This window comes from Mus musculus, chromosome 1, assembly GCF_000001635.26.
Source record: "Mus musculus strain C57BL/6J chromosome 1, GRCm38.p6 C57BL/6J".
Classification (NCBI taxonomy): Eukaryota; Metazoa; Chordata; class Mammalia; order Rodentia; family Muridae; genus Mus; species Mus musculus.
In genome coordinates, this window is record NC_000067.6 from 44,691,347 (window position 1) to 44,715,568 (window position 24,222).

Genomic DNA, 24,222 nt, shown 5'->3' on the forward strand with positions numbered 1-24,222 from the left:
CTTCACAAACTCATTTAGTATGAAATAGGTCTTTCATCAGCTGAGGTCTGGATACGTTCACAGGACAGGGAGTCTGGGCCTCTGCTCTCTGTTCCCCACCATGGTCTTCCCCTTCCACTCATTACTTGCTGTTTTGATTGCAATTAAATGGTGAAGGTTATGAAGGGAAAGGGAAGGGACAGGTTCTTACTAAGTTTGGTGACTTCACTTTCCTTAGTCAACGAGATGATTAAAAGAGATCATGTTTTTGTGGCCATGGATGATGTCGTCGTCATCATCATCATTATCATTATCACCTCAATCAGTATCTACAAATGAAAAATCCCTATTCCCTTCAAGTATCTGTCATATTTGTTCCCATAGGTGGCTAGTTTGTGGCTGTTTATTATATAATAAAATGCAATTTTATATACTGGAAAAGAGTAGTACTATGTAGATAATTTTTCATTTGAAATGGAAAACTTGAATTTTATGAGAGAATTCAAGTAACACTTGGGGTCATAATCACATATGGAACACTATCAAATTCAAGTGTTACTTGCACTAATAGTGCACACCTATATTTATTCATCTATTCTATCTATCTATCTATCTATCTATCTATCTATCTATCTATCTATCTATCTATCTATCTATTCTATCTATTCTTCATAATATTTCAAGCACACAAAAGGTACCCGATCAGGAAGAGCTCATTTCTCAGTTGATAAAAGTCTACGTTACTTGGTTAAAGCACACTCCTATTAACTGTTTGGGAGTATCAAGTAAAGCTGTGGCCACCTAGTAACCAAACACAGCTGTTGTTTTTCCTTTTCTCAGCTCTCTGGGACAGTGTTGTGGGATCAATAGGTTAAATCATCCCCTTGGGTGATGATCTTTGTAGATGCCCTAATGTCTTAGGGTTGTGCAGGGGCAGAGAAAGTATTGCATATATAGATGATAATTACATATATCTGAGCTATTCTGAGAAACTCCTTAAAAGCTGTTCTAACACCATAATCACAGACAGGTTAAACTACAGTGACTGCTTTTATTTTATGCTTCTTTTTTTTCTGTTAGTATTTTTGAATTGTCAAATTCACATTGTATTAAAAAATAAATCATAGAGCAAAAATTGTGAGTAAATGTGGCTGATTTCACTTTTGTTTCCTTTAATGTTTCAATTGATATTTTGATGAGTAAATATAATTGTAATGATTAGCATTAAAAAAGTATTGATTGAGACTCGAGCCCCGGGCTACCTTGCCAGCAGAGTCTTGCCCAACACCCGCAAGGGCCCACACGGGACTCCCCACGGGACCCTAAGACCTCTGGTGAGTGGACCACAGTGCCTGCCCCAATCCAATCGCGCGGAACTTGAGACTGCGGTACATAGGGAAGCAGGCTACCCGGGCCTGATCTGGGGCACAAGTCCCTTCCGCTCGACTCGAGACTCGAGCCCCGGGCTACCTTGCCAGCAGAGTCTTGCCCAACACCCGCAAGGGTCCACACGGGACTCCCCACGGGACCCTAAGACCTCTGGTGAGTGGATCACAGTGCCTGCCCCAATCCAATCGCGCGGAACTTGAGACTGCGGTACATAGGGAAGCAGGCTACCCGGGCCTGATCTGGGGCACAAGTCCCTTCCGCTCGACTCGAGACTCGAGCCCCGGGCTACCTTGCCAGCAGAGTCTTGCCCAACACCCGCAAGGGCCCACACGGGACTCCCCACGGGACCCTAAGACCTCTGGTGAGTGGACCACAGTGCCTGCCCCAATCCAATCGCGCGGAACTTGAGACTGCGGTACATAGGGAAGCAGGCTACCCGGGCCTGATCTGGGGCACAAGTCCCTTCCGCTCGACTCGAGACTCGAGCCCCGGGCTACCTTGCCAGCAGAGTCTTGCCCAACACCCGCAAGGGTCCACACGGGACTCCCCACGGGACCCTAAGACCTCTGGTGAGTGGAACACAGCGCCTACCCCAATCCAATCGCGTGGAACTTGAGACTGCGGTACATAGGGAAGCAGGCTACCCGGGCTTGATCTGGGGCACAAACCCCTTCCACTCCACTCGAGCCCCGGCTACCTTGCCAGCTGAGTCGCCTGACACCCGCAAGGGCCCACACAGGATTCCACACGTGATCCTAAGACCTCTAGTGAGTGGAACACAACTTCTGCCATTAGTCTGGTTCGAACACCAGATATCTGGGTACCTGCCTTGCAAGAAGAGAGCTTGCCTGCAGAGAATACTCTGCCCACTGAAACTAAGGAGAGTGCTACCCTCCAGGTCTGCTCATAGAGGCTAACAGAGTCACCTGAAGAACTAGCTCTTAACAGTGACAACTAAAACAGCTAGCTTCAGAGATTACCAGATGGCGAAAGGCAAACGTAAGAATCCTACTAACAGAAATCAAGACCACTCACCATCATCAGAACGCAGCACTCCCACCCCACCTAGTCCTGGGCACCCCAACACAACCGAAAATCTAGACCCAGATTTAAAAACATTTCTCATGATGATGATAGAGGACATCAAGAAGGACTTTCATAAGTCACTTAAAGATTTACAGGAGAGCACTGCTAAAGAGTTACAGGCTCTTAAAGAAAAGCAGGAAAACACAGCCAAACAGGTGATGGAAATGAACAAAACCATACTAGAACTAAAAGGGGAAGTAGACACAATAAAGAAAACCCAAAGTGAGGCAACGCTGGAGATAGAAACCCTAGGAAAGAGATCTGGAACCATAGATGCGAGCATCAGCAACAGAATACAAGAAATGGAAGAGAGAATCTCAGGTGCAGAAGATTCCATAGAGAACATCGACACAACAGTCAAAGAAAATACAAAATGCAAAAGGATCCTAACTCAAAACATCCAGGTAATCCAGGACACAATGAGAAGACCAAACCTACGGATAATAGGAATTGATGAGAATGAAGATTTTCAACTTAAAGGGCCAGCTAATATCTTCAACAAAATAATAGAAGAAAACTTCCCAAACATAAAAAAAGAGATGCCCATGATCATACAAGAAGCATACAGAACTCCAAATAGACTGGACCAGAAAAGAAATTCCTCCCGACACATAATAATCAGAACAACAAATGCACTAAATAAAGATAGAATATTAAAAGCAGTAAGGGAGAAAGGTCAAGTAACATATAAAGGAAGGCCTATCAGAATTACACCAGACTTTTCACCAGAGACTATGAAAGCCAGAAGAGCCTGGACAGATGTTATACAGACACTAAGAGAACACAAATGCCAGCCCAGGCTACTATACCCGGCCAAACTCTCAATTACCATAGATGGAGAAACCAAAGTATTCCACGACAAAACCAAGTTCACACAATATCTTTCCACGAATCCAGCCCTTCAAAGGATAATAACAGAAAAGAAGCAATACAAGGACGGAAATCACGCCCTAGAACAACCAAGAAAGTAATCATTCAACAAACCAAAAAGAAGACAGCCACAAGAACAGAATGCCAACTCTAACAACAAAAATAAAAGGGAGCAACAATTACTTTTCCTTAATATCTCTTAATATCAATGGACTCAATTCCCCAATAAAAAGACATAGACTAACAGACTGGCTACACAAACAGGACCCAACATTCTGCTGCTTACAGGAAACCCATCTCAGGGAAAAAGACAGACACTACCTCAGAGTGAAAGGCTGGAAAACAATTTTCCAAGCAAATGGACTGAAGAAACAAGCTGGAGTAGCCATTTTAATATCGGATAAAATCGACTTCCAACCCAAAGTTATCAAAAAAGACAAGGAAGGACACTTCATACTCATCAAAGGTAAAATCCTCCAAGAGGAACTCTCAATTCTGAATATCTACGCTCCAAATGCAAGGGCAGCCACATTCATTAGAGACACTTTAGTAAAGCTCAAAGCATACATTGCACCTCACACAATAATAGTGGGAGACTTCAACACACCACTTTCTTCAAAGGACAGATCGTGGAAACAGAAACTAAACAGGGACACAGTGAAACTAACAGAAGTTATGAAACAAATGGACCTGACAGATATCTACAGAACATTTTATCCTAAAACAAAAGGATATACCTTCTTCTCAGCACCTCACGGGACCTTCTCCAAAATTGACCATATAATTGGTCACAAAACAGGCCTCAATAGATACAAAAATATTGAAATTGTCCCATGTATCCTATCAGACCACCATGGCCTAAGACTGATCTTCAATAACAACATAAATAATGGAAAGCCAACATTCACGTGGAAACTGAATAACACTCTTCTCAATGATACCTTGGTCAAGGAAGGAATAAAGAAAGAAATTAAAGACTTTTTAGAGTTTAATGAAAATGAAGCCACAACGTACCCAAACCTATGGGACACAATGAAAGCATTTCTAAGAGGGAAACTCATAGCGCTGAGTGCCTCCAAGAAGAAACGGGAGACAGCACATACTAGCAGCTTGACAACACATCTAAAAGCCCTAGAAAAAAAGGAAGCAAATTCACCCAAGAGGAGTAGACGGCAGGAAATAATCAAACTCAGGGGTGAAATCAACCAAGTGGAAACAAGAAGAACTATTCAAAGAATTAACCAAACGAGGAGTTGGTTCTTTGAGAAAATCAACAAGATAGATAAACCCTTAGCTAGACTCACTAAAGGGCACAGGGACAAAATCCTAATTAACAAAATCAGAAATGAAAAGGGAGACATAACAACAGATCCTGAAGAAATCCAAAACACCATCAGATCCTTCTACAAAAGGCTATACTCAACAAAACTGGAAAACCTGGACGAAATGGACAAATTTCTGGACAGATACCAGGTACCAAAGTTGAATCAGGATCAAGTTCACCATCTAAACAGTCCCATATCACCTAAAGAAATAGAAGCAGTTATTAATAGTCTCCCAACCAAAAAAAGCCCAGGACCAGATGGGTTTAGTGCAGAGTTCTATCAGACCTTCAAAGAAGATCTAATTCCAATTCTGCACAAACTATTTCACAAAATAGAAGTAGAAGGTACTCTACCCAACTCATTTTATGAAGCCACTATTACTCTGATACCTAAACCACAGAAAGATCCAACAAAGATAGAGAACTTCAGACCAATTTCTCTTATGAATATCGATGCAAAAATCCTCAATAAAATTCTCGCTAACCGAATCCAAGAACACATTAAAGCAATCATCCATCCTGACCAAGTAGGTTTTATTCCAGGGATGCAGGGATGGTTTAATATACGAAAATCCATCAATGTAATCCATTATATAAACAAACTCAAAGACAAAAACCACATGATCATCTCGTTAGATGCAGAAAAAGCATTTGACAAGATCCAACACCCATTCATGATAAAAGTTTTGGAAAGATCAGGAATTCAAGGCCCATACCTAAACATGATAAAAGCAATCTACAGCAAACCAGTAGCCAACATCAAAGTAAATGGAGAGAAGCTGGAAGCAATCCCACTAAAATCAGGGACTAGACAAGGCTGCCCACTTTCTCCCTACCTTTTCAACATAGTACTTGAAGTATTAGCCAGAGCAATTCGACAACAAAAGGAGATCAAGGGGATACAAATTGGAAAAGAGGAAGTCAAAATATCACTTTTTGCAGATGATATGATAGTATATATAAGTGACCCTAAAAATTCTACCAGAGAACTCCTAAAGCTGATAAACAGCTTCGGTGAAGTAGCTGGATATAAAATAAACTCAAACAAGTCAATGGCCTTTCTCTATACAAAGAATAAACAGGCTGAGAAAGAAATTAGGGAAACAACACCCTTCTCAATAGTCACAAATAATATAAAATATCTTGGCGTGACTCTAACTAAGGAGGTGAAAGATCTGTATGATAAAAACTTCAAATCTCTGAAGAAAGAAATTAAAGAAGATCTCAGAAGATGGAAAGATCTCCCATGCTCATGGATTGGCAGGATCAACATTGTAAAAATGGCTATCTTGCCAAAAGCAATCTACAGATTCAATGCAATCCCCATCAAAATTCCAACTCAATTCTTCAACGAATTGGAAGGAGCAATTTGCAAATTTGTCTGGAATAACAAAAAACCTAGGATAGCAAAAAGTCTTCTCAAGGATAAAAGAACTTCTGGCGGAATCACCATGCCAGACCTAAAGCTTTACTACAGAGCAATTGTGATAAAAACTGCATGGTACTGGTATAGAGACAGACAAGTAGACCAATGGAATAGAATTGAAGATCCAGAAATGAACCCACACACCTATGGTCACTTGATCTTCGACAAGGGAGCTAAAACCATCCAGTGGAAGAAAGACAGCATTTTCAACAATTGGTGCTGGCACAACTGGTTGTTATCGTGTAGAAGAATGCGAATCGATCCATACTTATCTCCTTGTACTAAGGTCAAATCTAAGTGGATCAAGGAACTTCACATAAAACCAGAGACACTGAAACTTATAGAGGAGAAAGTGGGGAAAAGCCTTGAAGATATGGGCACAGGGGAAAAAATTCCTGAACAGAACAGCAATGGCTTGTGCTGTAAGATCGAGAATCGACAAATGGGACCTAATGAAACTCCAAAGTTTCTGTAAGGCAAAAGACACCGTCAATAAGACAAAAAGACCACCAACAGATTGGGAAAGGATCTTTACCTATCCTAAATCAGATAGGGGACTAATATCCAACATATATAAAGAACTCAAGAAGGTGGACTTCAGAAAATCAAATAACCCCATTAAAAAATGGGGCTCAGAACTGAACAAAGAATTCTCACCTGAGGAATACCGAATGGCAGAGAAGCACTTGAAAAAATGTTCAACATCCTTAATCATCAGGGAAATGCAAATCAAAACAACCCTGAGATTCCACCTCACACCAGTCAGAATGGCTAAGATCAAAAATTCAGGTGACAGCAGATGCTGGCGAGGATGTGGAGAAAGAGGAACACTCCTCCATTGTTGGTGGGAGTGCAGGCTTGTACAACCACTCTGGAAATCAGTCTGGCGGTTCCTCAGAAAACTGGACATAGTACTACCGGAGGATCCAGCAATACCTCTCCTGGGCATATATCCAGAAGATGCCCCAACAGGTAAAAAGGACACATGCTCCACTATGTTCATAGCAGCCTTATTTATAATAGCCAGAAGCTGGAAAGAACCTAGATGCCCCTCAACAGAGGAATGGATACAGAAAATGTGGTACATCTACACAATGGAGTACTACTCAGCTATTAAAAAGAATGAATTTATGAAATTCCTAGCCAAATGGATGGACCTGGAGGACATCATCCTGAGTGAGGTAACACATTCACAAAGAAACTCACACAATATGTATTCACTGATAAGTGGATATTAGCCCCAAACCTAGGATTCCCAAGATATAAGATATAATTTGCTAAACACATGAAACTCAAGGAGAATGAAGACTGAAGTGTGGACACTATGCCCCTCCTTAGATTTGGGAACAAAACACCCATGGAAGGAGTTACAGAGACGGAGTTTGGAGCTGAGATGAAAGGATGGACCATGTAGAGACTGCCATAGCCAGGGATCCACCCCATAATCAGCATCCAAACGCTGACACCATTGCATACACTAGCAAGATTTTATTGAAAGGACGCAGATGTAGCTGTCTCTTGTGAGACTATGCCGGGGCCCAGCAAACACAGAAGTGGATGCTCACAGTCAGCTAATGGATGGATCATAGGGCTCCCAATGGAGGAGCTAGAGAAAGTAGCCAAGGAGCTAAAGGGATCTGCAACCCTATAGGTGGAACAACATTATGAGCTAACCAGTACCCCGGAGCTCTTGACTCTAGCTGCATATATATCAAAAGATGGCCTAGTCGGCCATCACTGGAAAGAGAGGCCCATTGGACTTGCAAACTTTATATGCCCCAGTACAGGGGAATACCAGGGCCAAAAAGGGGGAGTGGGTGGGCAGGGGAGTGGGGGTGGGTGGATATGGGGGACTTTTGGTATAGCATTGGAAATGTAAATGAGTTAAATACCTAATTAAAAAAAAAAAAAAAAGTATTGATTAAGAGTGATTTTTCCTCTTGTGGAAATATTCTTCTGCATTCATTCATTCATTCAGTAACATTTCACATTAAATATAAAGCACTCGCAGTAGGTGTTTTTGTTATATTGAGCTCTCTTGATTTAAAAATTATGTAATTACTGCATCTTTCCTGATAAGATCTTAATCTAAGTTCAGTCTGTATTTGTTGACCTAGCATTGGAGTGGCTTGACATTTGTCAAGAATTTTAAAATGTTGGCATTTTGTTTCATATGCCTTGCCTGTTAAATCTGAGTAAGTTATTTTAGTATAATTAGAAGCAATGTGGACATGGTCTAGAATATCTATGTTTCTATTTCTACACCAGTCTCATCTTACTGCTTTTGTGGTTATATCAGGTTACTCATGGTAACCAAGAAACAGCAACTGCAATTCTTCTCTAGGACTAACAATATGCATAAATTAATGCCAATAATTTATTCTTTTGGGGTTTTGTTTCCTTGGTTGTGTGTTTTGGTTTTATTTTATCAGCACACAATTTTGTCTAGTATTAAGGACATTTTTAGAAAATTTTCAGGTATCTGAAAAATTTGAGGTAGAAATCACCCCCTAAACTACAATAGTGGATACTGTGTGAACAGTGATTTCTGTTAGGAATTACAGCTTATACCCTGGAAATTTAATCATATGGATCCGTTACATTTCTTGACATGATATGAAAATAAAACTCAAAAGAAGATTATGGAAAGAAGGATTAATTTTGGTTCACAATTTGGAAGGGGAGTCTCCATTATGTTGGGGAAGGGTTGACATTCACAGTAGTAAATACACGTGGTACGTTATTTTATCTTGATGAGCTAGGATGCAAAGAGAAGAAGCACCAGTGCTCATCTGTTTGTCTTTTGTTTCTTCTTAAAAATGCAGAAGAGGCTGGTGACCACTTTTAGGGGCCTTCCTTCTTCGGTTATACAACTATGGAAGTCTTTTGAAATAAGCCAGGGTTTGTACTCCCTAGGTGATTCAAATCCAGTCAAAGTGAGAGTGAAGAACCCTCAAATCATGTTCATGTTATCCTGCCTCAAGGAGCATCTGTGTGCCCACCTTCTGTCTGTGTTACTGAGTCTGAGTCAGTAACCCACACGAGCTCTAGTCTCAATGACTTGCAAGGAGAATCTCTTCTTTTTCTGCTTCACGATAGAGATGAACTCTCACAATGACATTCAGACAACATTCTGACACTACAGCAGTCTGCAAAATGTCATGAGATGAATTATGTTTAGAGATAAAAATTGTATATATTTTCAGATTTCTTAATGATAAATCTTTTCAATTTCCACTGTTTCAGTGTGGAATATTTCATTTATACTTCTCTTCATTTTGTGGAACAGAGTCTCACTTTGTAGTCATATTGTCCAGGAGTTAATTATGTAACCCAGCTTATAGTCATCCACTTGACCTGGCCTCCTTAGTTCTGGAATTATCAGCATGAGCCACCAGACCTAGCTAGGTCCAAGTCTCTCTCTCTCTCTCTCTCTCTCTCTCTCTCTCTCTCTCTCTCTCTCTCTCTCACTCTCTCTCTCTCTCGCTCTCACTCTCGCTCTCTCTAGCTCTCTTGCTCTTTGTCTCTATCTCCCTGTGTGTGTGTGTGTGTGTGTGTGTGTATACATGAGTATGTGCACAGGCACATATGTATGCTTGGGTACAGGAGAGGTCTTAATATCAGGCACTTATTTCAATCACTCACCCTTCTTTTATGAGACAGGATCTTTCACTGAGCCTGGAGCTTCCCCATTGATTTACATTGGCTTTACAGAAGTTGTAGAAATTGTCTGGCCTTCATTTTCCCAGATAAAGTATTATAGCTATGAGCTGCAGTGCCTAGCTGTTTACATGAGTACCCTGGTCTGAGTCCCTGTCCTTATGCATGTTCAATAAGCATTTTACCCAGTAAAGCATTTCACCAGCCCCTGGGTTAAAGTCTTTAACATAAAAAAAAGCAAGACTATCTGAATTTTTTTAAAAAAAAAAGCTGTGTTTTTTAAAAAACCTGGTGCTGTTTGTATTTTGATGCTAATTCCACCTTCTGACAAGTGGTTGTCCACAAGGAGTGAATCACCTGCACAGGTGACTTCTTGTAAGCCTTCTCTCCATCTTAATTTGTTAAATAAAGGCTAGAGCCAGTGATTGGGCAGTGGAAGGGAAGGTGGAGCTGAAAAGTTTCTCAGAGGAGAGGGGAGAGAGAGGACAATGGAGGAGGAGATGGAGTAGAAGCAGGTGGCCTGGAGAAACCACAAGTTATAAGGAATCTCATAACTGTGGAATAGAGTAGTGTAGTGGTAGTCCTGCCCAGTCTAGGTGCACAGCTTGTATTCATATTAATTGAGCTGCGTTCTCATGGCACAGGCCTATTTGGGTTGGAGAATTACTGCAACAAAGTTGTTCCTGATTTTGTTATATTTACTAGTAATCCTTAAAAGTACAAAGAAGATGTATTCAATAAAGTTTTTTAAAAGATTTTTTTAACTTATGCTTTATGTGCATTAGTATTTTCCTTGTATGTATGTCTGGATGCTACATGCATGTCTGGTAGCTCAGTAGGCAAGAATTCATCAGATAGTCTGGAACTGGAGTTACTATCAGTGAGTCACTGTGTAGGTGCTAGGAACTGAGCCTAGGTTCTCTGAAAGAGCAGCAAGTGTTCTTAACTGCTGATCTGTCTCCCTGAGCCCTTTAAAGTTTCACTCATTAACTGACTTTATTAATATTACGTTTTAAAACTCGAATGCATCCTGGTCAAAATATTTTTCCCACATACAGTTCTGATTTGCTTTGTGCACAAAAATTGCCTGATGCTATTGACCCAAGTTTATCTTACAAAATTACCATTACATAAATATGTTTGATATATGTACCATCTATTATCCTAAAACATGCAACTTTATAATAGTATATGAGTTTTTACTTTTACTCTCCAGTTTGTAAAGCACATATTAATAATATCATATTTGCTTCTTTTAAGATAATTTTAAAATCATAGCTGAATTTTGAAAATACTTTGTTAACGACTGATATTTTCTTTCTGCATATACACATGTATTTTTTACACTGGCATATGGTTTTGTTCTCAACACTTATGAGACAAAAGCTAATGGATCTCAGATACTCTGAGGCCAACTTGGCCTACATAGTGAATTCCAGGCTAGCCAGGACTATATAGTAAGACCTTATATTAGATAAATAAACAAACAAAAAAAGAATATATGTGTAACTTTGTTGCATGTATCATATTGATTCTAATTTTAAGGTCCTCTGAGAAGTAATATACACATAAAACTACCTCTGCAATAAAATAAAGTATATTCAAATAATTAAAAGTCTTACCTCAGCTTCTGTTTTCAATCTGTGCCTGGAGATTACCCTGTGCCACAGTTTTCCATATCCAGGTCCCACCAGGAATGAGCTGGTCTTCCAAGAGAGCTGATACACCTGAGAGCACAGGTGAGACCACCACTTCTGCTCAAATTCCTGGCCCAAGAGGCACCCACCCAGAGCCATCAGGTCACAGGAACCAAGGAGCAGCCAAGGGCAGTATCCTTCCAGTTTCTATCTCTGCCCCTGAGTTTACTCTGTGTCACAGATCTCCATACCCAGGTCCCACTAGGAGAGAGATGGTCTCACAGGTGTGCTGAAACACCTGTGTGCACAGGTAGGACCACTACTTCTCTTCCTAGGGGCCCACCAGGAGCCCTCAGGACACAGGAACTGAGGAGCAGCCTGGGGCAAGATCCTTCTAGTTTCCATCTGTGCCTGGAGCTGACCATGTCCCATAGCTTTCCTTACCCAAATCCCTCTGGGAAAGAGCAGGTCTCCCACATGTGCTGACACACCTGAGAGCACAGTTGAGACTGCCATTTCTGCTCAAATATTAGGCCCACGAGGGACCAGCACAGAGCCATCATTAGACAGGATCCAAGGAGTAGCAGGGGAAAAGATCCTTCCTGTTTCCATCTGCATCCCAGAGCTGACTTGTGCCATAGCTCTATGTACCCAAATATCACCTCTAGAGAACTGTTCTCCCAGGAGTGCTGACACACAGGTTTATGGGAGGTACAAGACACAGTCAGAAAGAGCAAGATGAGCTAACAACACAGATAACCAGATGGCAAGAGGCAAGGACAAGAACATAAGCAACAGAAATGAAGGCTACTTGGCACTATCAGAAGCCAGTTCTCCCACCGCAGCAAACCCTGGATAGCCCAAGACACCAGAAAAGTAAGACTGATTAAAAATCACATCTCATGATGATGATAGAGGATGTTAAGTGAGACATAAATAACTCCCTTAAAGAAATACAGGAGAACACAGGTAAATAGTTAGAAGTCCTTAAAGAGGAAACACAAAAATCCCTTAAAGAATTACAGGAAAATACAATCAAACAGGTGAAGAAATTGAATAAAACCATCTAGGACCTAGAAATTGAAATAGAGACAATAAAGAAATCACAAAGGGAGACAGCTCTGGAGCTAGAAAGCTTAAGAAGGAGGCCAGGAGTCATAGAGGCAAGCATCACCAACAGAATAGAAGAGATAGAAGAGAGAATCTCAGGTGCAGAAGATACCATAGAAAACATTGATACATCAGTCAAAGAAATTCAAAATGCAAAAAGGTCCTAACCCAAAACATCCCAGAAATCCAGGACACTACAAGAAGACCAAATCTAAGGATAATAGGTATAGAAGAGAGTGAAGATTCCTAACTTAAAGGACTTTCATCAAAGTTATGGATGGAAACATCCCTAACCTAAAGGGATGCCCATAAACATACAAGAAGCCTACAGAACTCCAAATAAACAAGACCAGAAAAGAAATTCCTCCTGTCACATAATAGTCAAAACACCAAATACAAAAAACAAAGAAAGAATATTAAAAGCTGTAAGGGAAAAAGGTCAAGTAGCATATGAAGGCAGACCTATCAGAATTACACCAGACTTCTCACCAGAGACTAAAAACCAAAAGATCCTGGACAGATGTCATGCAGACCCTAAGGGAACACAAATGCCAGCCCACTCTCCAATACATAGTAAAACTCTCAATTACCATAGATGGAAAAACCATGATATTCCATGATAAAATCAAATTTATACAATATCTTTCCATAAATCCAGGCCTACCAAGGATAAAAGATGGAAAACACCAACACAAGAAGGGAAACTACAACCTAGAAAATGCAAGAAACTAATGTTCTTTCAACAGACCCCAAAGAAGAAAGAAACACAAACATAATTCCACCTCTAACAACAAATATAACACAAAACAACAATTATTATTCTTTAATATCTCTTAACATCAATGGACTCAATTGACCAATAAAGATGGAGAGACTAACAGACTGGATATGTAAACAGTACCCAGAATTTTGCTGCATACAAGAAACACATCTCAGTGACAACGACAGACATTCCCTCAGAATAAAAGTGTAGTAAAAATTTTCCAAGTAAATGGTCCCAAGAAACAAGCTGTAGTAGGCATTCTAATATAGAATAAAATTAACTTTTAACCAAAAGTTATTTAAAAACATAAGAAAAGAACATTTCATACTCATCAAAGAAAAATCTACCACAATGCACTCTCAATTCTGAACATCTATGCTCCAAATGCAAGGACACCCACACTCATAAAAGAAACTTTACTAAAACTCAAAGCACACATTATACCCCACACAATAATAGTGGGAGACTTAAACACCCCACTCTTATCAAAGGACAGATCATGGAAACAGTAACTAAACCAAGACACATTGAAACTAACAGAAGTTATGAACCAAATGGATTTAACATATTAGTAGAACATTTCATCCTAAATAAAAGAATATACCTTATTCTCAGCACCTTATGGTACCTTCTCCAAAACTGAACAAATAATAGGTCACAAAACAGGCCTCATCAGATACAAGGAGATTGTTCAAGAAGTTAAAGTTCAAGTGATCAAGGACCTCCACCTCAAACAATATACACCAAATCTAATAGAAGAGAAAGTGTAGAAAATCCTTGAACACATGGGCACAGGGAATAATTTTCTGAATAGAACACCAATGACTTATTCTCCAAGATCAAGAATAGACAAATGGGACCTCATAAAATTGCAAAGCTTTTGTAAAGCAAAGAATACTGTCTATAGGACAAAAAGGCAACCAAAAGATTGGGAAAAGATCTTTACCAATTGTGCATCTGATAGAGGGCTAATATCCAATATATCTAAAGAACTCAAGAAGTTATACTCGGGGCTGGTGAGATGGCTCAGTGGGTAAGAGCACTGACTGCTCTTTGGAAGGTCCTATGTTCAAATCCCAGTAACCACATGGTGGCTGACAAACACCCGTAATGAGATCTGATGCCCTCTTCTGCAGTGTCTGAAGTCATTTACAGTGTACTTATGTGTAATAATAAAAAAATCTTTAAAAAAAAGTTAGACTCCAGAAAACCAAAAAACTTTATCAAAAATGGGGAACAGAGCTAATCAGTGAATTCTCTAATGAGGAAAACTAAATGGGTGAGAAGCACTTAAAGAAATGTTCAACTTCTTTAGTCATCAGGGAAATGCAAATCAAAACAATCCTGAGATTTCACATCACACCTGTCAGAATGGCTAAGATCAAAAACTCAGGTGACAGCAAATGCTGGTGAGGATGTGGAGAAAGAGGAATACTCCTCCATTGCTGGTGGAATTGGAGCTGGTACAATCACTCTGGAAATCAGTGTGGTGGTTCCTCAGAAAATTGGACATAGTTCTACCTGAGGACCCAGCTATACCACTCCTAGGCATATACCCAGAAGATGCTCCAACGTGTAATAAGGACACATGCCCCACTATGTTCATAGCAGCCATATTTATAATAGCCAGAAGCTGGATAGAACCCAGATGTCCCTCAACAGAGAAATGGATACAGAAAATGTGGTACATTTACACAATGGACTACTACTCAGCTACTACTCAGTGAGGAAAATGAGTCAAAAAAGAACACAGATGGTATGTATTCACTGATAGTGGATATTAGGCAAAGAGTGTGGAATACCCAAGATACAACTCACAGATCACATGAGCTCAAGATGAAGGAAGATTAAAGAGGAGTGGATGCTTCAGGACAATATAATCAAGGGAGGTAGAGGGTAAGAGGGACTTGGTAGGAAGAGAAGAGTGGGAGGGGAAAGGGAGACAGAATCAGGTATGGGCGTAGATTGAGGAGATGTACAGAAGGGTCAGGAAATTGAACAGAGGTGTTTAGCAATGGGGGATGGGGAACTTGGGGTAACAACCAGAAAGTCCCAGACGCCAGGAAAGCAAGAACCTCCGAGGACCCCACAGGGATGACATTAGCTGAAATACCCCAAAAAGTTGAGGGGAAACCTGTAAGAACAACATCCAGTGGTTAGACATGTCTCCCCACCCCCATTGAGTGATGGGGCCACTCACCCATCTCCAATATTTTAAGGCAGAATTGTTCCTGTTTAAAGGAAATACAGGGAAAAAGAGTGGAACAGAGACTGAAGGAAAGGTCATTCAGAGTCTGCCCTATGTGGGGATCCATTCTACATGCAGATACTAAACCCAGACACTATTGCATATGCCAAGACTTTCTTGCTGACAGGAGCCTGATACACTTGTTTCCTGAGAGGCTCTGCCATATCCTGACCAATACAGATGCGGATGCTTAAAGCCAACCTTTGGACTGAGCACAGGGACCCGAATGGAGGAGTTAGAGGAAGGACTGAAGGAGCTGAAAGGGCCCCTTCTGGCATCAATGGGAGGGGAGGCCCTTGGTTCTGTAAAGGCTTGTTGCCCCAGTGTAGAGGAATTCTAGGGTGGGGAGGCGGGTGTAGGTGGATGGGTGGGGGAGCACCCTCACAGAAGCAGGGTAAGGGGAATGGGATAAAGGGTTTGCAGAGGGGGAACCGGGAAAGGGGGATAACACTTGAAATGTAAATAAATAAAATATTCAGTTCAAAAGATAAAAGTCTTACCCTAAAACAAATGCAATCTCAAAAAAAGAAAGTAAGAAAGAAAGAAAAGGAAAGAAACCAAAAGAAAAGAAAAGAAACCAAAAGAAAAGAAGAAGAAAAAGAATGAATTAATCTTTTTTGTACTTTGGCTCCTTTCTCCCCTTAAACATTTATCAGAATATTTGGGAATTTTTATGTAGTATGTATATATAAATAAGGTACAATATTGACTGAAATGCACATGATACAAATGTAATTAACACCCAAACGCATTCGTGTTAAAAATCTATCTTTGTACATTTGTACATGTTTTTGAGTGTGCAGGCATACTTGTGTGCATGTGTAAGCATGGACCAGATGTTGACGTGGGTTGTCTGCATTAGTTTCAGCCACCATATTTGATACATGCTCTCTCACTCATTCTGAGTGCATTACTTTAGCTAGATGAGTTGGCTCGTGGGATCCAGGGCTCTTCATAGCTCTGCTTCCACAATACTGAGATGTGAAGTACTGCACAAAGCTGCTACATGAACAAAACAGATCTGAACTCAGGTCCTCAAGCTTGCTCTGAAAGCATTTTGCTCATGCTAACTCCTGAGCCAACTCTCTAGCCCTGCAACCTATCCTTTTTGGAATTATTTTATTTCTTATATTTCATTATGTTTGTCTACCATTTCCAATTACTACAATTAAGATTATTAATTTTCAAAGCTTCTAATAGTAGATGTTCAACTATTGCTTTCCTAAATTTGATATGGAGATTATCACGATAGCCCATTGCATCTATTGAACATTATCAACTTCAAGCAAGAACAGTTTCTTCTTTAATGTATTTTTCCTTTTAGATTATGCAAACCCTGTTGCCAAAGTTATCATAACTATAGAAGAACAAAATATTTTCTTATCTGTCAATTATTAAATATATCTTGGCATCTATAAAAGCAGTAAACACAAAATAAAAGTTGTCTTAATTTGCGTAACTGTTATTACTCATAGCTCCCTGCTGATCTTATGAGGTGAGGACCAGGCGAAGTGATATATGTGTAAAAGTACAGCAAGTTTGGCCTTAGCCTTGGCTCCATACTGGTATTGCACAAAATTAACAGATGTATTTTGTGGTTAAAAAAAAAAGAATAAATGCCTTGATCATTTCCAGTTACAATATTTCTTTCTTTAACTAACAAAGGTTCAGGAAACTAGACTGTGCTCCCCAGCAAGACTTCCTTCAGGTGAGAATGTATGTATATGTCATCATAGAAATTTGTGGTTTAATTCAGTACTGCATTTTCTCTGTTACAGACAAAACATGGATGCATACGCCTGAAGCTTTATCAAAACATTACATTCCCTATAATGCAAAGGTAAAATGGTTATTGAGATATTATCTATTTTTACATTGTTATATGTTATGTTGAAATAATTGTGCTAATTAAAAAAAAAACTTATGCATTGGCATGTCCTGGTAAGCAATATTTGAAACTAATTTCATATTACTGAAATAAGTAATATAACATAAAAAATTGTTTTTATATCCAAATTTCTTTGAAAAGAAAGGGATACTCTGTTTAGATTCTCTATAGTCATGTATTTCACTGAAGCTTTAAAAAAAATCATTAGACTGTATTTTAATTATTGTGCAATGTCATTGCTTTTGGGAAGTTAAACAACTTTAAAACTATGTTTCCTTAAAGACATCTTAATATCATAGTACAGAGACAACAAAAACAACTAATCCTGGAAAATGAGATACTATTTTAATATGTTATTGACAATTAAGGAAATAAGTGTCAGGTGGTTAGTAGTGCACACCTTTAATCCCAGCAGAGACAGAGGCACGTAGATAACTGAGTTTGTGTCCAGCCTGGTCTATAGAGCAAGCTCTAGGACAACCAGGGCTACAGAGAAAAATCCTGTCTTGAAAAACCAGTAACAAGTACAACAACAAAGGTGAGGGTAAGGGGTAAATAAAACACAAACTATAAAAACATAAAATGCATTTCTGTGGATTACAGTATTCAGATGAAGCATTGACACATACGCCATCATTTTAATGATTTGATCTACTGCCTGGAATTTTACTAAAAGAATATCACTTTGAAAATGGACTTTAGAGAGAAGTGACTTTGTAGTTAGCAAAATATCTGAACTAGTTTTCAAAGAAATCTAAAATAATATCTTGAAGAAATAGAAACAAATGTTGTATTTGAGATTTTGAATATGAGGTTATGGTAAGCTTCAACTGTTGGACTTTGAAGATAGCTTGGAGAAAGTTGGAAACCTAAGTATTTTGGGGGGGAGGGTATGGGGGACTTTTGGGATAGCATTGGAAATGTAAATGAGGAAAATATCTAATTAAAAAAAATAACACACACACACACACACACATATATATACGTATATATATAATTATATATATGTATATACATATATTATACATATAATATTATTTTAGAAAAAATGAAAAGTTTATAAAGTAGAAAATCAATGGGACCCCCCAACAGTGTTGGTTCATGTCCACATTGGCTGGAAGAAATGTAAAGAAGACCTGAGCAAGAAACTCCCTCAGAATGTTTGCTCAGCAGCAATGTTTGTTAGGGACAGAAAAAAATGTGATTTCACAGAAAAAAAATGCTCTATAATACTTTCTATGCAACAGAAATATTTATAAATTTTCCTGTAAAACTGATATGGAGGTTGATTGCTACTGCTTATCATGCAAAGTCAATGAACCAAAGAAAATTTTTATTACCTATCATACCAAATATTTACCACAAATGCCATGATATATATATATATGTATATATATATATATATATATATATACATACATACATACACACACACACACACACACACGTGTGTGTGTGTGTGTATGTAGCGACAGAGAGGAAGAGAGAGAGAGAGAGAGAGAGAGAGAGAGAGAGAGAGAGAGAGTATTTTGGGCTGCACAGTCAAGCATTGATAGTCATTGTACAATTCTATCTTTTAGGCAGAACCAAGGGCTATTTCACATTTTGTAATTAAGATGGGTCACATTGAAACACTTGTTTGTCAAGTGTTAGGAGGCTCTATTCTAGTTAGAACTACCTTTCACTTTAGTACTACAATGTTTATGTGACAACGGAGATCTGTATGTAGACAGTGTTAAGTTGTGTGTGCTGTTTCATATTCATATCTAGAAAATAACTGACACTAAAGAAAATCCATAGAACACTTTCCCACACTGAGGCCACAAACATTCTGTAAGTTTTGTAAGGCTTCAGCAACAGTGCCTAACACAGAAGCCATTTAATAAGTGAGAGACAGACTGGGCGTTATTACATGCATTCATAGAGTACATTTTTTGTTCTTCATGTAGCATACTATAGAATAGCATGTTGCTTTTGTGTATCAAGTAGCATTGCAGTGATCTGAAGACCATTTCGTTCCCCACTTTGCAGTGCGTGATCATCTTCGGACCAATTTTAAAGATGTGATTTTTTTCCCCTTTTTGTTCAACTCTATGTCCTATGAACGCACAGCCTGTGTTCCCAGGAGATGGTTCAGTACAGCATGGAAGATTACAGACCATTGGACTAAATGCCATGGGGTATATCCTAACAATTTTAGCTGTTCTAAACTGTATCTGAGCTGTGCATTCAAATATAAGGAAGTCAATGATAGCAATTTCTTCTCTGAGTTATGTGAGATATGAAAAAGGTAGATGAAGTTTGAAACAACATATGACATAAAATAACTACTTTTTCCACAGAGCTTATCAAAGTGACGTCATAAGTTTTTCTTACAAATGATTGGTGTGTTATTGCAGAATATTATCACTAATGTATATTTCATTACACTTACGGTATTAGTGTGGATTTGCATGACTTCTGTTAAAAGAACTGTATATGAGGACCCTGTATACTGACTAGAAATATTACTATCACCTTACAAGTTAGAAAACTGACGGTGAAACACTGCATACACTGCCTATTGTTACAACGACAGTAAAATGGAGACGAGTGGAAAGCTGAGGTCCCTTTGGTTTTAAAGCTCTGTGTTTTTAAAAACTGAATATGATAATAGCAGGTTATGAATTCATTATTTAAATGTCTATTATGTATAAAGCATTGTTGACTAAGGCTTTACTGAAGGTTGGTGTATTCCAGAGCCTTGTAGATGTCTCCTAGGTTTGTGGTATCTGTTATCATAAGGAAGGACAATAGCCAGCATAAAGGCCACAATATGTCTCTGTTTGGTTTCTATTGCTGTGATCAAACACTGACCAAAACAACTTGGGAAGGAAAGGGATTATTTGTCTAACAGGATTCAGATTATCATCAAGGAAAGCCAAGACAGTAACCCAGAAGCAAGAGACCATTGAAGGAATACTGGCTTGTTCCCTGTTTTGCTCTGTTTGTTTTCTTATACTACTTAGAACCACCTGCCTAGTGCTGGCACTGCCCACATTGGGCTGAACCCTCCAATCAATCATTAATCAAGACAATTTAACACAGACATATCCATAGGCCAATCTGTTGGAGGTGAATCTCCTGCTATACTCTTCCCAGGTGTCTCTAGTTTATGTTAAGTTGGCTAAAACTAACCAGTACATACCATCTTCTTTGCCATTCACATGACACTTTTGAAAAGCTGTAGAGATTCAGTGAACAATGAGTCACCCCTGTGAGATAGGATACTCAAAGTTAAGAAGAAACAGGCTATCATTTCCATCCATCAGGTTTGACAGAGGGGTTTTTAGAGTAAGCAGTCAGCAAGGTATGACTTATACAATGGGTGTGATAAGAGCTGAACTCTAACCCAAATTCTAAAAGTGATAAAACAATATACCAAAATCTCTCCACAAAGTTGTATGGTTAACAAGTTTAATCACATGCCCCATTGAATATAGCCTCTTATCATGATTCTTTACATATTTATGGAATTACTGAGTGGTGAAAAATGTACTAAACAATGAAGGGAAGCAATAAGACCTTACAACCTAGTTGTATTGTTTAGTCATTTCTTTCTTCCTAGCTCCCTCTCTTCTATGTTCTTTTCATTAACTAGGTTCTCATTCTTACTGTGCTAGACTCAAACTTGTAACCCTTATTTTAGGCTCTTTAGTGCTTGAGATTACAAGTGTGCCTGATTTCTGAGATAAACTTTTAACTAAATTGACCATAAGGAACCAAAATGTATTCACTGAGCTCAAGCCAGATGTGATTGCTACTTGAATCATACTAGAAGCTAGAGAAGTGCTGCAGAGTCTAAATTTATTTTGCAAATAAGGCTGACAGAATCTAAAGATGGATTTTATATTCACCCCCAATTGCTATAATTAGAACATTAAAGCAAAAACTTTCAAAGATATCACTCATAAGGAAGCTGCATTTTCATGCCCTCTCACTTCTGACAGGAATGCTAAGATGTCGTTTCTATGAAGGTGAAATACTGACAGATTTTTTATTTTAATCAGTTTATTATTCTATTCATGTAAGAGTGATTTTTCTAGATGAAGACTTTTGACAATTATTTCATACAGAACATTTATTAAATATTTCATTTTAAAATATATAACTCCTCTAGAAGGTTGATTTCTTGATCCTTTGATGAAATGTTTAGATTTAAGATATGGTAAAATGGGAATGGTGTTGTAGTTTAGTAGCAGAACACTTGTATAATGTCTGCAAAGCCTTAGACTCATTTCCAGGGGAATTACATACTCATGTCTTTATATATAGAACATGTATAAATTATATGTATAACACAAGTAATATTTAATAGAATATAATGTAATATAATATATGAAACAATGGATTCTTAAGGACATTGCCAGGTTATTTGATGTTTTAAGCATTCTTTTGTTGCAGGCTCTGGAAAATGAGCAAATCCAAACAGAAACACAGACTTTGACCTTAAAACTTACGGCTTTTGTGATGAAAAGGAACTCTCAGAAAAAATAATAAATAATTCTGGATGGGAACTATATAGGTGATGAGAAAACACGGTGAAAATCAAATATCAAAGAAAGATTTAAGAATGGCACTACATCAAATGCCAGTGTTTTCTAGTGATTTTGGCTTTTCCTACAGGAAAAAAATGAAATGAGTGCTGTGCCCCTCTAGGACTGCTGACTTGGTAAGCTGGGTGACTTCCAGCTAGCCTTGCCTTCTCGAAATCAGATCTCCAAATACTTATGATCATCTATGGTCTATAAACTCTTATTTGGCTTTAAAGACAAATGTAAATGAGTAGAGAAAAAAAACCAAGCCAATAATGTGTACACAGATGCACACACACACACACACACACACACACATACATTAAATGGGTTAAAACATGAGGGAAAAGGACAGAAGATTAGATATCTCAGTAGGATGGTAGAGCTTAAAGTTTGCTGTTTGCTTAAAAACATCATATCTTGGCTCTTGCTGTTTGAAACTTTCAAATAAATCAGTTCAATAGGATTTAGAATAGGAAAAATTAAAACCTAGGTAAGGAGGGGGTTCCTTTGCATCCCACAAGAACAAGACATTGACCCCAAACTCTACTGTTATTAGCATTTTGTAGTTGTGCTTAATGTATTCTGGTTCAGTGATTGGAACAGTTACTTTGCAAACTATCTTGGCTGAATTTTTCACTTTGTTAACTCAAATAAAATTGATATAATTTTTCTCTTTATTTTTTCATTTTCATTTGTTGAAGAGGTTCCTAATTACATGGGCTTCCATAGTTTATTATAGGATTCAAGCACTTATGGATAAGAAATGTATAATTCTATCTACCTATCTGTCTGTCTATCTATCCATCGATCATATATTTGTCTATAAATGTGTCATATATATATATATATATATATATATATATATATATATATATGCATGTGTATAGAAAAAGGAAATATGATTCAATTCCATGGGGCCTCTAAAAGTGACAGAAAAGTTACATTTCTTTAATACATTTCTGAAACATGAAATACATTTTTGATCACACACAACATGGTATAGAATTCTAAATTTTTAAGACATTTTAGTGTGCTTTTATAATCCCCATAAACATAATAATCTGCTAAGTTTCTTAGTTGTGGTACAAGGAGAATATAAATATGTGTGTGTGTGTGTGTGTGTGTGTGTGTGTGTGTGTGTGTGTGTATAAAATGCAAAGCTCAGAAGTTCTTTTTATAATCCATTTCACTTATTTAACTATATTTTTATTAAAATGTGGGAACAGATAATCAAAGTCAGCTCTCTACAAAGCCTTCTGAAACAGTTATCTGGAATCTTAGACCTGTTCTTCAGTGATGCTACTACATAAAACATGTTCATTTCAAAAATTTGAAGATGGACAGATGATTATGTAAGTTAAATGTTAGCTCAGTTCATCCAATGGTAAATTATATATCCTGTAATAATTCCAAGCAATTCTGTTTCTGTAGCTATATATCATGTTCTTTGTGTAACACATCACCACTATTATATATTTAAAAGGAATACAGAAATTTCTATGATGCCATTTTCTCATTCTCCCTTTTAGTGGGAAGCTATAAAGTGTTTTAATACTAAATATTGTGAAAATAAATAGGCAAATTATAATATACTTGGGAGTTTGTTATTGATTATGTGGCTTCTGTGTACTTATAAGATGAAAAGACAAAATCAGAAGGAGAAACAGCAGTAGACGACATATTTTCTCAGTTCTTCAGACAAGTTGTACAACTAGTTGAATTTCGGAAAACTTATCTCTTTTAAAGAGGCTATGTAGTTCCTCACCAAGGTTTCTCACATTGCTGAAATTATTAGTGAGCATAATTTTAAAGTTTAATTACTATATGTTATTATTTTCACCTCTAAAAATTCTCTAAGTGCCCCTAAGCTACTAGAAACTGAAGCAGAAATGACACATTTTATATCAATTATTCACTGCAGCAGTTCACTGTGGCCTTGCTTTATTTAATTTACTTAAAGATAATACACATGTTACATATCCAAAGGTATTGTGTTAGTTCCTCCAGTTATATCATTTTCTTGGTAAATTTAAGTAATTTTCTTAAGTTAACAGAGGAAAATAATATCCTATCTGAAGGAATTTAAAAAGGGAAGGAAGAGAAAGGAGAGGAGAGGAGAGGAGAGGAGAGGAGAGGAGAGGAGAGGAGAGGAGAGGAGAGGAGAGGAGAGGAGAGGAGAGGAGAGGAGGATGACTGTTTCTGGGTATAGTAGAGAAGGCTTTTTGTAAATATGTAGCAGAGCATAGTCAGAAACAGAGACATCTG

The 24,222-nt window shown here is 38.2% G+C and overlaps 1 protein-coding gene across 5 annotated transcripts in view; it reads left to right on the top strand.

Moving 5' to 3' along the window:
* Gulp1 (GULP, engulfment adaptor PTB domain containing 1) overlaps positions 1-24,222 on the top strand; it is a 245,459-nt gene that overhangs the window by 139,967 nt on the left and 81,270 nt on the right. For all 5 annotated transcript variants that reach the window (XM_006496277.4, XM_006496276.4, XM_006496278.4 and 2 more), the window contains exon 3: positions 17,271-17,332. In XM_006496277.4, coding sequence (XP_006496340.1) covers positions 17,271-17,332 — 62 coding nt within the window. The remainder of the gene's footprint in view (positions 1-17,270; positions 17,333-24,222) is intronic.